General features: G+C 36.3%; 1 protein-coding gene across 6 annotated transcripts in view; it reads right to left on the reverse strand.

Annotated features, from left to right (window-relative positions):
- Positions 1 to 16,329, reverse strand: part of adgrb2 (adhesion G protein-coupled receptor B2) — a 367,628-nt gene that overhangs the window by 81,427 nt on the left and 269,872 nt on the right. For all 6 annotated transcript variants that reach the window (XM_038279177.1, XM_038279174.1, XM_038279176.1 and 3 more), the window contains 4 exons: positions 8,932 to 9,035; positions 8,486 to 8,588; positions 7,908 to 8,058; positions 844 to 913 (listed from right to left, as the gene is read on the reverse strand). In XM_038279177.1, coding sequence (XP_038135105.1) covers positions 844 to 913; positions 7,908 to 8,058; positions 8,486 to 8,588; positions 8,932 to 9,035 — 428 coding nt within the window. The remainder of the gene's footprint in view (positions 1 to 843; positions 914 to 7,907; positions 8,059 to 8,485; positions 8,589 to 8,931; positions 9,036 to 16,329) is intronic.

The raw sequence follows: 16,329 nt of genomic DNA on the forward strand, positions 1-16,329 counted from the left end.
TGGTCTGGTAGTCATAACAGGGCTATTAAATTTCTTTTTTACAAATAAGGAAAAATAAGGCTGTTTAGAGACATTAACATAATTATGTTTACAATGAGTTTTAGTTTAAAAACTAAATATGTCTGGCTACTTTAGGCAGGACCATGACTTATAAAAACTGGAAAGCAGAACTCCACCTAATACGAAAGAACTATGGCAGGCCGTTTAAGGAAACAGCTGTCATATAGGTGATGGAGGGAGGCAATGCTTAATTGCAATCATAAAGCTTTACATATTGCATGTAAATGACAATAAACACATCGCTTTGAATGCATATTTGTTTTTTACTGCACAATTTTCATCTTTTCGGGGGTAAACTCTCTTAAAACAGCACTCAGGGATGCTTTACTCTCTAAAATTTAATAATTTAGTCATAAATACTGCAAAGTACAGAGAGATACTTAAAACTTGAATTTCTTAAGTGTTCTAATGATGCCTCCTCTTAATTGCCTTGAAAGTATATTGTCCTCTACACCAAATAAATTTAGAGCTGTTATGTAAAGCAAGTCGATTGAGGAAAAAATAGCAACTGTGTATATATTAAAATATCACATTAAATTAGATTTATTTTCAATAGCAGACACTGGTGAAACCCAGCAGACTGATTATCACCTCGGAGTAGTACTTTTCAAAAGATTATTTGGCTTGCAAACATCAAGGAAACAGTGGAACTCCCAGAGCAAGCCCAGTAAATACTAATAGACCACAGACCAATTTAAGAGCAAATGAAAAGAAGCTGCTGTTATTAAGTGATGGGCTCCAAATTGAGTGGTGATTAAAGTGCAAGTGCAAGAAGGAACTCACTAGCTGGCTGTGCCATAACCTCTGGCTCTGGTGAAACCCACTGACACGGCAACAACAAGGGCTGGAAGACCTGTGGAAAAAACACAAGCGCACACACACAAAGAGAAAAGATCAAACGGGTGAGACAAGGGATGAAAGGAAGCACGGTTGATGATGATGGACATGTTGGCAAAGCTTAGACTTTACCTACCTAAATGCAAGGCTTCACTGCAATGGCATGTACCACATGCAAACATAACTGAAACATCCTTCAAAGATACCAGTATTAATGTAAATGTGTTTACCAATACTAAAGTGGCGTACAATCCTTGATATTTTATTGCATTTTATCACTATCAAATAGTTTCACTGAGATCTTAGGGATAAATCCTCCAGAGTAGCGTGCAGCTGTAATACAGAAGAAAATTTTACGAGGTTTTAAAAAATTGGTTTTAAATTATATGTGTGCATGGTCAAAACATTGTGAATTAATTAGCTGGATAAAGTGTTGAATATATCATGCAGCAATCTATCGGTCTGTCTATCTATCTATCTATCTTTCTATATATCTTTCTCTCTCTGCAAATGAAAAGGAAGCATGACTGCTGCAGATTGCCTTCGTGAAAAAGAAGGAAAATCGCGGCACCCTATAATGAGTTTGGCTCTGAAAGATTCTTGTAATTAACAAAGCTGTGATTATGGCTGGTAATGAAAAGCAATTAGAAAAAGTCACATTAACTTTAACAAATAAGATGGTTAAGAGCCAAGCCTGTCCACCAAGCTGCCTGTGTCGAGTCTCAGTTAGTCAACAACATACAGGTGCTGGTCATAAAATTAGAATATCATGAAAAAGTAGATTGATTTCAGTAATTCCATTTAAAAAGTGAAACTTGTATATTATATTCATACATTACATACAAACTCATATATTTCAGATGTTTATTTTGTTTAATTTTGATGATTACAAATGACAACAAATGAAAATCTCAAATTCATCATATCAGAAAATTAGAATATTGTGAAAAGGTTCAAAATTGATGGCCCTGGTGCCACACTCTAATCAGCTAATTAACTCAAACCACCTGCAAAAGCCTTTAAATGGTCTTTCAGTCTAGTTCTATAGGCTACACAATCATGGGGAAGACTGCTGACTTGACAGTTGTCCAAAAGACGACCATCGACACCTTGCACAAGGAGGGCAAGACACAAAAGGTCATCGCTAAAGAGGCTGGCTGTTCACAGAGCTCAGTGTCCAAGCACATTAATAGAGAGGCGAAGGGAAGGAAAAGATGTGGTCGAAAAAAGTGTACAAGCAAGAGAGATAACCGCACCCTGGAGAGGATTGTGAAACAAAACCCCTTCAAAAATGTGGGGGAGATTCACAAAGAGTGGACTGCAGCTGGAGTGAGTGCTTCAAGAACCACCACACACAGACGTATGAAAGACATGGGTTTCTGCTGTCGCATTCCTTGTGTCAAGCCACTCTTGAACCACAGACAGCGTCAGAAGCGTCTTGCCTGGGCTAAAGAGAAACAGGACTGGACTGCTGGTGAGTGGTCCAAAGTCATGTTCTCTGATGAAAGTAAATTTTGCATTTCCTTTGGAAATCAAGGTCCCAGAGTCTGGAGGAAAAGAAGAGAGGCACTTCATCCACGTTGCTTGAAGTCCAGTGTAAAGTTTCCACAGTCAGTGATGGTTTGGGGTGCCATGTCATCTGCTGGTGTTGGTCCATTGTGTTTTCTGAGGTCCAGGGTCAACGCAGCCACATACCAGGAAGTTTTAGAGCACTTCATGCTTCCTGCAGCTGACCAACTTTTTGGAGATGCAGATTTCATTTTCCAACAGGACTTGGCACCTGCACACAGTGCCAAAGCTACCAGTACCTGGTTGAAGGACCATGGTATCCCTGTTCTTAATTGGCCAGCAAACTCTCCTGACCTTAACCCCATAGAAAATCTATGGGGTATTGTGAAGAAGAAGATGCAATACACCAGACCCAACAATTCAGAAGAGCTAAAAGCCACTATTAGAGCAACCTGGGCTATCATAACACCTGAGCAGTGCCACAGACTGATCGACTCCATGCCACGCCGCATTGCTGCAGTAATACAGGCCAAAGGAGGCCCAACTAAATACTGAGTGCTGTACATGCTCATACTTTTCATGTTCATACTTTTCAGTTGGCCAACATTTCTATAAATCCTTTGTTTTTATTGGTCTTCAGTAATATTCTAATTTTCTGATATGATGAATTTGAGATTTTCATTTGTTGTCATTTGTAATCATCAAAATTAAACAAAATAAACATCTGAAATATATGAGTTTGTATGTAATGTATGAATATAATATACAAGTTTCACTTTTTAAATGGAATTACTGAAATCAATCTACTTTTTCATGATATTCTAATTTTATGACCAGCACCTGTAAATCTTGCATTTACCTGCATAATATGGTGAAAACACACAAACACACTTATGCACATACATATCTGGCTCTGACCCAAATCCAGATAACCTAAGTTCCCTTGTCGCCTTGGCAAAAGATTTCAATCACATAATTTGCTGGGAAAATTGCAAAACGGATGTAACGAGGGTACAACGTTTGATCCTCTCTGCTCGGCCCAACTGTTTCCTATGTTTAATGTGCATGTGTGAGTGTATCAGATAAATGTGCAACAGCCAACACACACCCTCTCCCTCTCTATGTCAGTATCTCACCATCTGTGACTGTAGAGAAGTCTATACATTCTCTGTCTCTATCAGGTAAGGGCATCAGTGACTTGGCAGATTAGACTGCTTGGATCAATACTGAGTGAAATGAGCAGATTGTGTTTGTGTGTTTGTAGGGATGGTGTAGTGTTGTAATTTCCAAAGCTATCTTGAAGCATCTCCCTGTGTTGTGCAGTTGTTATCATATCTTTTGATTATACACCTAACATTCCACGTCCATGTTGCATCAGGTTGTACAACATTGAGGAGACGGCATGATGGAGGAACATGTAGGCTGAATGGAATAGGTGGTGTAGAGCTGAATAGCACATAGTGCACTCTGGGTGTGTGTTAAGCGGTTTGTCCCTGGATGTGTGTGGATGAGGAAACAGCATTAGAAAGTGTAAATATGGCTTTTGGGATATGAAGCGGTAAATAATTGCTTATAGAGCTGACAAATGGTATATAATGAGAATGCAGGAAATGAAGATTGTTAAGCATAATACAGGCAACAATTTCAACACTGCAAGATAATAAGTGGTTACATTTCCATTCTTAAACAAGCCGGTCTCGCTGCCCTCTATCTCTAATGCACCTCACGTAACACTTCTTCAATCAGGATTCAATTCAGAAAACTGTAATTATTTGCAGTGGGACTCAGGGGCAGGATAAAATTCCACAAAGAGTTACAAAAGAAAGTTTTGTTACTTGCAGCTGTCTGTAGTGAATTAAGGGTAGAGTATGTTCTTGAATAATGTAGCCTTGCTTAGCATTGTAAAACTGCTTGGTTTAGTTAAGTACCAAATCCTATTTCAGAAAGGGAGACAGGGAAAAAAATAAAAATAAATAATAAACAATAAAAAAAAAACAGCTCTTCACATTACAAGTTTAGTCTAATTCCAAAAGTTGACAGATTTTATAAGAAACATATTTAAATAAATAAACAGGCTTAAATCTGTGAAGAAATAAAAGAACAAGCAAAAACATAAATACATAAATGGATAAAATAGCCTGTTACTAAAACATAAAAGGACTTTTATATTATTAAAAAAAAATGATACGTAAGCTTGAATCCCAAATAATTTTATGTCACTAAGAGCTGGTTGGCTTTTAGGAGGGAGTGCAGGAATATCCCACTTTCAACTACTGTTTAAATATCTTTTTCACAACCTTTAATTTATGTCAAATTTTCCTTTTTTACAAGACTTTAAAATATTAATATAAAATAGTTTTGGGGTTTTATGCAGGACATTTCAGCTGTAGGCTTGCTTTAAAGGAATAGTACACCCAAAACATGATTAGCCTTCATTTTCTACTCACCCCCATGCTGAACAACACTCTGGAGTACTTTTTTGATATCTCAAATGCATCTGGAGATCTGGGAGGCTTCTTGCTGTCTGCTGACATTCAAATAATGGAGGTCTATGGTGACCGAGACAGAAAGGTCCATAAAAGTCCACAAAAAACGTGTCAATATTCCTCCATACTGCTCGTCCAATGTATTCCAAGTGTCCTGAGTGGGTAGCATCCAGAATTTACTCGAAACGAAGTCATTTAGAATGTTTTTAGAGCATAAACAGTAGTGTATAGGATTTCCTGAAAGCGCGCACACGCGCGCTCACGACGCTACGGAAGCCGGCAGACCAAACCAGCGCATTCAGCTCGGCAAAGAACTCATGCTCTTCCTCAACACTGAAGTCCTCAGATATTTTTCTTTCGTTGTTTCTTTCTTTGCACAGGTAAACAACACATTTCTTCTTCTACGCTTGCATTATTGGAAGAGCAGACGCTGAATGCGTACTTTCATCTGGTTTGATCTGCCGGCTTCTGTAGCGTCGTGAGCGCGCGTGTGCGCGCTTTCAGGAAATCCTATACACTACTGTTTATGCTCTAAAAACATTCTAAATGACTTCGTTTCGAGTAAATTCTGGATGCTACCCACTCAGGACACTTGGGATACATTGGACGAGCAGTATGGAGGAATATTGACACGTTTTTTGTGGACTTTTATGGACCTTTCTGCCTCGAGCGCCGTAGACCTCCATTATTTGAATGTCAGCAGACAGCAAGAAGCCTCCCAGATCTCCAGATGCATTTGAGATATCAAAAAAGTACTCCAGAGTGTTGTTCAGCATGGGGGTGAGTAGAAAATGAAGGCTAATCATGTTTGAGTGTACTATTCCTTTAAGGGTAGAGTGGATAAACTTATTTCGGCACTCATCTGTTGGTGTCCAACATGCCAATCTTTGTGCTGGTTTTTCTTTTGCTGTTCATGCGTACTTTTAGTGTTAATGTATTCAGTGAGCTTTGATTTCAGCCATTCATTGTAGCCTTACTGTTCTTAAAATATATACCAAATTTTTTAGACTACAGACTCACCGTAAGCTGCGACCATTCATTTCTTGAATAAACTGGAAGCTTACATATATAAGCTGTACTGGGCTATAAGCCGCTGATATCTACCGAACTGTCTTCCCCCAAAGAAGCTAATTAAAAGATATATATGTATATGTCTCACCGTTTAATTTAATTTTTACCTACATTTATTTGTTTATTGTATTTTTTGGGGGCAATTAATTGTAAGCTTATTTATTGTTGGAGCAATTATTTATTTCTGTATTTATTTTTAATTATGACAGGATTGTTCCTCCATAGGGCACAGCATATTGGCTGATATCCGATACCGATCCAAGTCAACTGTTGAATGGATGAACTATATATCCTGCCATGTGAGTGGAAGATTTAGCCTTGGTATAAACAGAAAAATTGTTATAAATTAAAATAGATATAAATTCATTTTATGTTATTTATGGATAAATAAGCAGCAAAAAGAAAGAAATGTTCACAGGATTGGATTTCCGATACCTGACCCATCTAAATAGTCAATATCAGAGTCAATATCCGATCCAGGTATCGGATCAGTGCTTCGCTATTATAAAGTTGATAGAGAAAACATCAAAGCATTACACTTAAGGCAAATAACTGACTGGGGTTGGCCATATACAAATACACAATGCACTAATTTGTGTTACTCTGGTCCCTCATATACAGTTAAAGTTTGTAGTTGTAGACTGACAAAACAGTAAAAGAGTGATATAACCAATTTTCTTAATTTCCATAACAAATACATTTTGACAAAAGTTGGTCATACTTATTAATGTCTAGAAACTACTAAAATCGGTTGTATGCAATTCCAGGCATCTAAATAACACTTACTATAGTTTTAATTCAAGCATGATTTGAAACAGATACAAAAAAGATAATCATAAGTGTTAAAATTATTGTCTATATGTACAAAATATGGACAGTTAGAGAAAATGTGCTTTAACCTGGATTAGTACATGGGTTGAATATACGGTGAGAGATATTTTAGTTGTTCAGCTAAACAAACCAATTGCACAGCAAAAACTGATCTAAAAATAAGGTAACATTTCTCAAGATCCATTTATTTACCCTTGGTTTGAGGAGATAAATGAAGAAATCTGCCAACTGAATGGGTATTTTTGCCCTTAAATAAGACTATTACATATTATCGAGTTGTTTTTATCTTATTTGAAAAGTAACCCTCGTCCATTGGCAAATTGGCCGATAAACTGCTCAAATCAAGAAAATATACTTATTTGAAGGGAAATTGAGTTAATTACGTTTATTACTTTTCTGTAGTTTGGAAACAAGCAAGCAGAGGCTTATTTATACATAGCTTTTCTATAGATAAGCACCTTTTTTCAGGAATGAACAATTTTGTTTTCTCTTTTGCAAATTCAAATACTTCTTACCACTGTCCCTTTGAATAATTTTGTTTTATTTTTCCTCTTTGCTCTGGATCAAGCACAATCAGAGAAGCACTCGATTAACATTCTAGTGGCTGCAATGACTTTCTATTCACATACAAATTACATGCAAATACATCCACGGGAACAACGGTTACCCTCTAAAACCTTTTCAACACACGTGTATCTGCTTGTGAGCATGCTGTCAGATCAAAGCTTTAGATAAAGAAGGGTTTTTCAAGGTCATTTAGGTTGTTTCTTAAAAAAAATGGCTTTGCCCATCTACTAACCAGGTAGCAGCAAGATTTTTCCATTACTATACAAGTTCTGAAATATTCTAAAAAAAAAATCTGTCAAAGTATATCAACCTTTAGGCACAACTTTGACACATCAGAGGGAAATGTTTAGAAATAGGTTAGGTTATTTAAATTGAAGACTACCAATTTAAACAGATTGCCATATATACGGCAGTCAGTTTAAAAAACTGTGTCAGAGCTGGTTTCTGTCTCCAACTTGAGTGACGGCATAAACATTATGGTAAATCATAACCCTAAACAAGGTTTTGAGGCGATCTTATGTGAAACGTTTGCATGAGTGTGCTTACCCCAGCCGAGGCACAGAAAACGCTTGCGAATAATGCGCGACCTTGTTTTGCCGATGACGGCCAAGTAGGACTGCCATGCCTCAGTCAGTACCCAGCAAAAGGATGCCAAGAAGAAGAAGTGCAGGAAAGCAGCAGTCACAGTACAAAGCCCCTGTATGAATAGAGAGGTAGGTAAGAACTTAAAACGCACAGGCAAAGATACCTTTGAAAAAAGCAAAATAGAAACACAGAGGGGACAAATAAGGGGATTAAATAAAGAAAATACAAGTTAGTCTTCAACGTTGAACAAAATAGTGCTTAATCAAAAAAGGCATTCTAATCCCGTAATGTCTTTGTTCTTTAATGGTAAAGGTGGTTTTCAGTGCAATCGATAATGAATGCCACACAGTGCAGGCTTGTTTAGCCAGACAGCTTGCCAAGCATGACAGCATGCTTTAAACATTCACTATAGCCTTATATCTTGCATTTTTTCACTTTTTCTTTTATGCAGTATAGATTTATTTTAGAATAACAACCATCATTAATAAAATCAGTATCAAAAACAATGTTCTAAATATGTGCACTTGGATTTACTTCACCTTGTTGAGTGTTTGAGATTGTCCTAGCAGAATCAACAAATTGGAGGCCAGGATTGAGAAGCAAAAGTTGACCAAGATGATCGATCTCTCTGACCGGATGTACCTAAGGAGGAGAAGATTATAAACATTTAGAAAGTCACATTTAGAGCCTTATAGACCTTATCGACTGCTTAGTCATCAGCTTGATCTTGGCTCCAGAGTGTAGCTAAGAGAAAAAAATAGAATGAAAAGAGGAGAAAATGAATCACCTCATCCCCTTCCTCTAACCAAACTGTTCTGTTCTTTATTAAGCCTCATTGCCTTCTTTGTCGCTACAGTTGACAGACACAAATTAGGCTATTTTCAATTTGCATTGGCAGAAGCGTGGAAATTAGTATTGCACGCAGACGGGATGTAAAACTGCAGATACCAGGTTTACACTATTAGATATGTTTGCATGTAGTCACCTCCAGAAGGCAGCATAGATTAGCAGCAGGATGAGGAGAGCGGTGCAGGAGACCCCACAGCCCACCATAAGGGGCACAGAGGGCATGCTGGCAGGACCCATGTCCTAAAACACAAGACAGAAGAGATAGGGAGTCAATTTTTGTATGTTCTCGAACAAAGATAAAAGGCAAAGCTCATTTTTAAAAGTGCAGTCGCAATGAGTTAATATATCATTGTAAGGTTAATTTCTTTCCACACAGTCATTCAGAACATTAAACTCAAATATTCATATCATATTTATGATGCATTCCAAGCTTTTGGTTATGTTGATGATAAGGAGCCAGACGATCAAAACCCAACAAAATATTCTCTATAGGTTTAGGTCAGGTCAGCATGTTGCTCACTTAAATATGTTTAGACAGTAAAGTCAATAAACTAGGTTTTATTCCTTTTGATAGAGTGGGAGATCTTAAAAACATAGGACTCTGGACCTCTGCAAGTATTTACTTTTCCTTGGACCTGGTAAGATACTTGTCATGTTGTCATGGGATCAGATAAGGCTTAAAACATTGGTCATTTGTGACCAATGTCGTGGAAAGCTCTGCTTATGGTTGCTTTTTACAACAAAACTGACCAAAGCTTCAGTCCAACTCCTCTGTGCTATTAAATAGACTTTGCTTCCAAATATTCTCAAAACCTATTGTTATTGCTTGTACACGTTTTTACCCTTCTTATAGAAAGTGTCTAGAAAGTGACTGCTAGACAACTGTCAAATTAATGGTATTTCCAATGAATGAGTCTTTTGAATTGTTAACATTTTGTCATTGGCATAAACCAATAGTTTTTTCCAATGGATTTCTTTCAATATTTCATCTGAGTGAGATACGCTTATTTAACACCAACTAAAAAAGAAACCAAGTGCAGGATTAAAAGGTTGAGCCCTTTTATAATATAAGGTATTGTAATCCAACATTAAAGCATTTAAAATGACAAATTAGAAAGAGACAGTTTCTTGGCTACTAAAACACAAATTTGATAATAAATATTTTGTAATACAAAACCAAGCAAACAAAAAAAAGGTAGGAAAATTATTTCAAACAGAAAACCGAAGGAAATTTAACAAAGCACATAAAACTCTAAAAAATAATTTTAGATTATTTGAAGATACAAGATTCAAAAGCATAAAAAAAAGAGACGCAGACAGATCTGGCATTAGACCTAACGATCAGACCTAAGCCTTGTATGCCTCGCAATATAGAATTGAACCCCTCAATAAAACATACATAATCTTGAGCTTATGGCTGACTTTATGAGTTTGATGTTTTTTTTTTGTTTGTTTGTTTTTTTTTTTTTATTAGCTCATAACAGAAAAAAATGTCAAAAAAGAAGGTAAAGAATATTGGTAAGAAGTGTTTTTGATTGCAATGCCGAACAAGTTCTACTACACAGGGATTTTGAACCTAAACTACCTAAAAGGCAGATGGATGGACAGACAAGCGGACAGACAGACAGACTCCTGAACAAATTCGGTTTTAATCCCTTTAACAGCTCATGCAAATGACAGGATATTACCTTTAATTAGAAACATAAGAGTGGGTTACCGTGAATTAAATGGAATTGGCTAATGACATACAATTAGCTTCTCCAAGTTTTTTTTCTTTTGTTTATTTTGTTTTGTTTAAGTTCTAGAGCTCTACATCATATCCTATTGAAAATGGTTTGTGTCTATGAAGAGGCTTCCAGTGAAGACACCATAAGCTGTGTAAGACAATTTCACAATTATTTTTTTTTTTTTTGTGTTCTGGGATACAAAAAAAACAACAACTAAACATTCAGCAAAATAAAGCATTTCATAATGTACTGCTTAGCACACTTCCAATATCAAGATTTTCCTTTGAAAGGATAAAAAGAAAAAAACTAATAAAATAGACAAATGAAGCCAAGTGTAATTCCCATATCGTACTGAGATTATAATGGGCTTTGTGTTTCATTGTGCTTTCAAAATTGCAATCAAACAATTTACCTACACCCACAGCAATGGCTGAAGCGCTTTCTTTTATCCTCAAAATGTGGCGCAGCAATTAAGAAAACAGACAAAAATAACTAATACAGTGAATTTAAGTAATAATATAATTATGTAAGCCGGAGCATCATATAAGTAAAATTTGTGCTGGAATACTGTAAGTGCTTCTGCCCTCTTAAAGATGAGAACTGTTGCACTGAAAGGTATTACTGATGGAAGGAAAGGGAATTTTCTTGAATCATTCTTTTCTTAAGAAAAAAACAAGAATGCAACCTGAAAAGAATAACTAGTGAAGAAATTCACAGAGAGATGCAGCAGGAATAGTTAAGGACACGTACGTGAAAGGAAAGAGGAGAGCAGGGAGAAGGAAAAAGCAAGAGAAAGTCAAAGCTTCTCTTTCAGTGGATTTTCCCTGGCCTATCAAAGGAAGCCAGTTTCTCCAGAGGAAAGTGGAATAGGTTGGAATACCAATATGGCATACACACAGTAATACACAAGTGGGAGAAAGGAGGTGAAGCATAATCAAAAGAGTCTAAAGGAAAAAAAGCCACAAAAGAAATGAGGTGGGAGTTATATGAAATCATCTGCTCTGGGAAATTTGGAAGTTCTCTGGGTGAGGGAGAGACAACAGAGAAAAAATGTATTTGATACTGTGTAGAGAGGAAGGTCAAAGTGTTTAAAAAAAAAAATATTCTACTACAGTAGATCAGACAGATGTTGAATGGCAAGAATGAAAACGTTTTTTTATAGAGTACGTGAATATTTTAATCAGTTTTAGTTCTGATAAATATCTGTTAAAATCCAGCTCCTTTCTAAAGGCCTAGAAGTTTTCTTGTACATTAATCAGAAAACCAAGGAAAAGGCTATGGTACAAAACAATATTAAAACCTATGAATATCTCATAGAATTCAAGTGTAGAACAGCTTTTAAAGACATTGCCATCGATCTTAACAGCTTAGGGAAGAATAGCATTGATCAGACAGTCTCAATAGAGTTGCATGGTAACACTAGAGAAGGTGCAAAGATCGATGTCCGAGGTGGGAGAATCTGTAACTGGGCTATTAGCTTATTACTTATACACTTCATAAAATCTATCCTCCATGGAAGGCTGGTTAAAATAAAGCTATAGTTAAAGGAATCAATTATATTCTGTTTGTCGTATGCAAACATTAAAAGGCTAAATAGGGGACAATACAATAATGCACAAGCTGCTCTGACAGGATGAGACAAAAGAAGAGAATCTTGGCTCAATTGCAAAAATCTCCATGTGACTTGCCATGGTGGAAATGGTGCTAGATGCTGTGGGGATTCCTTTCTTCAGCAAAGACATGTAAACTGGTGTGCAAGGAAACAATGTAAATAAATTTGGCGCAAACCTAGAAAGAAATCCTGTCAAAGCATGTACAACACAACTGTAGAGGAGGTTGTTCTTCCAGTATAACAGCATTTCCTCATACAGAGAGAGTCCAAGTGGATTAAAAAAATTAGATCTGTTTAAATGGTCCAGTCAAAGTCCAGAGAAAATATGGAAATGAATATTAGAAAAAGCTCCAAAGACTCTCTTAATCCAATCCGAAATAGCTTAAAAAGGAATAAGCCTTTAGGACTGAAAAGGTCATACCTGAAAAAGTCCATAAAGAAACTTTTGCCTTACCGTTTGTAAGAAATTAGCCTATATGAGCTGCAGCACTTGGGTAATATTTAAGAACTGTTTTAAGATCTTTTTGAACTCCTCGTACAGGTAATTTTTTCACCAATTGGAATGCATAAATTGCATTTTTAAAATTAGATTCAGTGCACCATCTAACACTGTCTCCCACAAAAAGTAATTTAATTCCTCCAAATTAGTCACACAGTCGAGAAATTTTTAGGCTAATTTGTGTCTCACAAATGCGATGCCCTAAAAGCATACAATGAAACTATATACTGTGAAACATAGTGACTAGGTACGAGGGTACTGAGGTTCTTCTGTAGATGGCCAGTTCCCCCTGGGCAGTTCAGCTACCATTTGATGGAGAAGATAGCTATTTTCAGCTCAGGAAGTTTAACCTACTTATCTCCTCTCCCTGAGACTTCCCCTCACTTCTCTCCCACCCATCCAGCTGTACCACCCTTAGTTTCTCTCTCTCCTTCTGTATGTCACCCATTCTCTTCTCCATTTCCTTTACATGTTTTTTCCTCAATACTTCATCAACATGTCTTTCACATCAGTGCACTTGTTAATACAGCCTCTAGAGGAAGTTTCTTAAATCCATTGTCTGGCAGCCTCTTTGCATACGCATCACACAGTCTTTGAGGAGAATTTTGAGTCTCAACAACAGAAAATGTTATGAATCTGATGAAAACAGCTACTGTAAATGCAAGAAGTGTTAGGGGTAATTAAAATGCCTTTGAAAAACAATAATTAATGGACACAATCTCACTTGATAAAGCATACTATTTCCCTGGGGAATGAAGACTGTATAACGTATTTACCAATTTTACCTATTATCTCTTTAAACTGAGAAGAAAAATATAAATATCAATCATTCTTGGAATACACGATATCCTCTATTAAGAAATGGCTACAAAAAACAACATTAATCATGTTTATTACTTAAATTATCCCAAATCAGTCAGAAAGTTCAAAAGCTGGAACAGCAACATACGAGACTAGAGGAAGTTTTACATTTATGTTACAATCATAGACAGTGATGATATTCTTAAAAATGGTACAACAGTTCTCCAAAGTTAAACACTATCTTTTTTTTTTTTTTTTTTTTTTATGTTGCCAGAAAAACAGGGATTTTCAAAGTATGCTTTGGTAGAACTATACAAAGACCGTACTTTTTAATCAAATACAATTTAGAAGAATTTTGTCTTAGTATGGCTTAGTATGCAAAAAAACATTTAGTAATGTCAAATGTTAAGTATGGAGGAAGATTTTTGATGCTACAGGCCTTTTTCTTTTCCACATACCAAAACTTTTACAGTAACTTCTGTTGTGTTTAAGGCTGCTTGGTGGGTAGCACTGCTGCCTTGTAGCAAGAAGGTTCAGGGTTTGATTCCCCGCCCTGATTCTTTATGCATGGAGTGTACATGTTCTCCCTATGTATGAGAGGGTTCTCTCCGGGTACTCTGGCTTCCTCCCACAGTCCAAAAACATGACTGTTAGGTTAATTGGTTTCTCTAAATTGTCTTCAAGTGTGAGTGTGTGTGCATGGTTGGGTGTCTTTAGCCGTATTTACACAATGCCGAGCTCTGCTCCTTAAGACCATTGACACACCATGTTATTATGGTTCCTCGTTTCCAAGTGACGAAGAAAAAGGCAGCTTTAGGGAGCTTTATTTGGGATTCCCAATGCTGTTGCCCGTTTGTATGCCAGGGTCTGCTGCTTTGGACAGAATACTTAATACTGATGGACTGCAAGAATCACATCTTGAGGTGTACATTTTCACTTAAAAAGCTGTTTAATAATTTTTTTCCTTCATTAATAGAATCAAATAAAGTGAACCAACTCGCTTGATTGCCATTTTATAGCCATTCCTTTGCACAGGCCTTGGACGTATATAAGGCACTTAAAATGCTTTCAGTGTAACGCACCATATGAGTAAGGACATCAATCTAAGTGTCACAGTACAGAGCATTTCTTTTTTAACAACTATTTTTTAAATGCTTCAGCCAGATATTCAAGAACACTGATTTTTATTTATATGACACTTATTCAAAATACCTAACCATTTTAACAAGTGATCCACCAGAAAGAAAACTGATCTTCTTAAATACCAGTTTTATAAAATCTAAAAACTTTTTGATCACTTGACATTCTCAGAAAGTAAAGAAAAAAGAATGAAAAAGTTCAGATTTATATAGAGAACCCATCTGCTTTATTTACCAGATAAAATTGCCGATGTTTTTTGAATGTATTCAAAGTTTTCTCTGATTTTGCTGAAATTTGGATATTCATAGCACCTCATTCTACATTATCTTCCAACTGAATACATTAGAATTGTAAATGACCCCGGACAACATGAGAAATAATCCCCAGTTAGGAAAATATTTAAGTACTTTATGAGAATTATCAATCAGTCATATCGAAAGAGACACTTTAATCAAGCAGAACCTCTACATGCTTGCATTTTATCACTTTTCTTGATAAAAAAAACCCTACAGATGAAAACCTTTTGGAAATTATTTGATATTAGCTTCTCAGACAGTCTAACAAAAATTAATACCAAAGTCGTACCTTCATAATAATACTACTTGCAAATAAATACTTTTGAAAAGCCTGTGCATTTCTTTTCAACTGCATTTGTGTGTTGAGCAGCAAAGATGAGTATATGTGTGCTTCACATATAAAAAATTCAACTTATGTTTAGCTCCGTTAGAAAGCCATTAACCCAAATGAGCTTTGTTGGTGAGGTTCTAGGAGACATCAGTGCTGCACTATATGAATGTTTTTCCAAGAAGCAAGTCTAAGGGGTGATGAACCGTATAGGCTCCTCTGGTCTTTAGGGATCTGCTTACTCAGTGTTTTACGAAAACAGAACTAAACAAGTCGTGGGAGCTTTTAGTTTCCATGTTCCTGAGCTCTGGAACAAACTCTCTGAAAATTCAGTAAAAAATGTTGTCTCCTTTAAATTGGGCATGAAAATTCTTTTGGAAGTGCAGCTTTTGATAGAATTATCTCTTAAAAACACAATTTACAGAATATTTTTAAACCTTTTATATTTCTTTTTTAACATCTGTTATCCAAAGGTTTATGTCTGTTTTATTTTTCCCCTTCCTTTGATGTTCACTAAAGTATTAGGAATTACCTAGTGCATAAATGGTACAAAGTAGAGAGACTCAGACTATTTATACATATGTATATATAAAAAAAAGGATTTTAAGCCACTGGTATATAACTGTTCAATACAGTGATTCAGATAGATAATAATGAAACAGTGTTGAACAAGAAGTGGCATAATTAGGTACAACATTCCTTACAACCAGGCAAGAGCTTTTTACTGAAGTTTTCAAATAGGTAATCAAAAATGTCATATTTCATACTATTATTAAGGTTTAGATTTTTTTTAAAAGATAACTAAAAATTGTTGAACTGGCTAGATGTTTGTTTTTCCTTGGTTTATCATTGTGACCATACACCGCCTTTATCTGTTACCAAAAGAGAGCTGAACAGCCTTTCTCTCATGAATATGTTATAAACCCTTCTTCTACATGGAATCACAAAAAATAACCATCATAGCCTCCGGGTCCAATGTATGTCTACCTGTCCACTCTCCAATGAGTTCCCTCTTCTCTGGTTAAACCCACACAGACTGGATTCAAGGATTGACAAGAGCCCCCTCAAACGTGAGTCCCATTCCAGCATAATTCAAGCCGCAGTCTCATTTCCCACGGTCCCTGAACTGAT

Source organism: Cyprinodon tularosa, unplaced genomic scaffold (assembly GCF_016077235.1).
Source record: "Cyprinodon tularosa strain WSP-4 unplaced genomic scaffold, ASM1607723v1 ctg149, whole genome shotgun sequence".
Taxonomy (NCBI): Eukaryota; Metazoa; Chordata; class Actinopteri; order Cyprinodontiformes; family Cyprinodontidae; genus Cyprinodon; species Cyprinodon tularosa.